Raw genomic sequence first — 1906 nt, 5'->3', positions numbered from 1 at the left:
TTACTGTGTTTTTAGCTTTATTTTTGAGACAATGTTACAACATTTCTTCATCAGTACAACTGTCAGGATTGTAAGCATCAGTAGCACAACCAACAGGAAGATCATCACATCTACACAATAGTAAACGTACCAGGGGAGTCGGTAAGATGTTGAGCGTAAATGTGCTGCCCCTTTGTGTCGGGCAACATACTCAATCCAGAAAATAGCTCTCTCCATTGGAGACTCGGGTTGGTCTCTGTGGAGAGCGGAGAGTTTCTGTATGTTCTCCCGATAAGATGTGTTATATATAACCTCATTAAGTGCCTGCAGTAGATCTGTTGACTGCATGTTTGCAATGTTCATCACTTTTGCTGCACCTCGGGTTTCAAGTCTGAGTAAATTATCAAACTGGTCAAAAAGCAGAGGTATGCCAACTACTGGCACCCCATGATAGATGGCTTCATAAACTCCATTGGTGCCACCATGAGCAACGAAGGCTCGTGTTTTGGGGTGTCCTAGTAGATCATTCTGAGGGATCCACTTTGCCAGTAGTGTATTATTTCCAATGTTGGGAGGGGTCTTTCCATTATGTTTCCAGATAACCTTCTGAGGCACTTGAGCAAAGGCCTCTGCTATTTGCATTGCAATATGCATTGGCAAAGAGTTGATAACAGTCCCCATTGACATGACAATAATCCCATGTTCTCCTGAGGACTGGACAAATTCTTCAAACTCTGCCTCTAGAGGTTTGGGTGGTTTACACTGGAATCCACCAATATAAACAATATTGGGCATGGTGGGTCTCGGGAATTCAAATATAAAATCTACTCTCATCAGCAACACATCGGCCCTTAGGAGAACAGTCTCAATGTCTGTGTCTGGGCCCAGATAGCGATGGCAGAAATCATTGTACATAGGCTCAATTAGAAATTTAAAATTGGAGAGTTGAAACAGATAAAAGATGATGTTTTTTGTCCTTTGGAGTAAACTCATTTTATCTGTCAATCTGGAACCAAGGGTTGGGATATAGGACAGTGGTGATGGGGCTAAGAGACAATGAGCTTCTCCAATGCTGAGCCATCGAACATTATATACCAGGGGAAGTTTTAAATAATAAGCAAGCATTGGACCTGTAGGTAAAGCAGGATCAGTCAATATTAAGTCAAAATGTGCATTTTCAAGTTGTTTCAACAAATCCTTGCTTTCATAAATTGCAAAATTTAGCTGTAGTGCCCAAGAGTGAAAGGCATGAACAAAAGACATCATTTCATACTGGAACTTAACAGATCTCCATAGTGTCCAATCAAATTTTAAGGTTTCTAGTGTGTTTTGAACTAAATTTTGCAGAATGTCTTTGCTCATATTTCTGTCAACGAATCCTTGCACTTCAACTGCGATGGTTTGATATAGATCAGGCTGCTCTTTGATGTACATAGATCCTGAAGAATAAAGCACAGTGATATTGTGCCCATAACGTTTCAGCTCTTCTATTAGAATTCTCATATTGACCCAATGACTTCCATCAACAGGGACAACCAATATATCAGCTCCCTGGGTAATTGGATAAGACAGGGCAATGAAGAAACTAAGAGTGCATGCAACATGGAACCCTCTTTTCCATGCAAAATGATCCATTTCAAGAGCAAGGAATTTCCAGATCCTGTTGGAGAATTGAAGATAAATATTGACAATACAGCATAAATTTAAAAACATGACTTAAAACATACAAGCAAACCTAGGGCAATTGGCTCTCTGAACCTTCCCTGTCTTACAATAAGGAGTCCTTCCAGGTGAAACAGAGGTTTATCCTCCTCTCCTCCAACCCAGTTTACTGCATCCAGTGCTCCTGATGAGGTCTCCTCTACATTGGGGAGACCAAACGCAAACCAAGGGCACATTTTAATGAGCGTCTCAGCCAGGCCCGTAA

General features: G+C 41.1%; 1 protein-coding gene across 1 annotated transcript; it reads right to left on the bottom strand.

The window, feature by feature from the left end:
• Positions 1-1614, bottom strand: LOC132834188 (UDP-glucuronosyltransferase 2A1-like). The gene has a single exon (XM_060852853.1). The coding sequence runs from the start codon at positions 1612-1614 to the stop codon at positions 1-3; it is 1614 nt and encodes a 537-aa protein (XP_060708836.1).
• Positions 1615-1906: the final 292 nt, after the last annotated feature.

The sequence above is a fragment of the Hemiscyllium ocellatum genome, chromosome 39 (genome assembly GCF_020745735.1).
Source record: "Hemiscyllium ocellatum isolate sHemOce1 chromosome 39, sHemOce1.pat.X.cur, whole genome shotgun sequence".
NCBI classification, from domain to species: Eukaryota; Metazoa; Chordata; class Chondrichthyes; order Orectolobiformes; family Hemiscylliidae; genus Hemiscyllium; species Hemiscyllium ocellatum.
Note: the sequence above shows the minus strand (reverse complement) of the source record. Positions and strands in the feature narration are given on the sequence as shown.

Bases quoted from the DNA above. Each gene is read 5' to 3' on its own strand.
- LOC132834188 (XM_060852853.1), bottom strand. From the start codon at position 1,614: ATGGATCATTTTGCATGGAAAAGAGGGTTCCATGTTGCATGCACTCTT.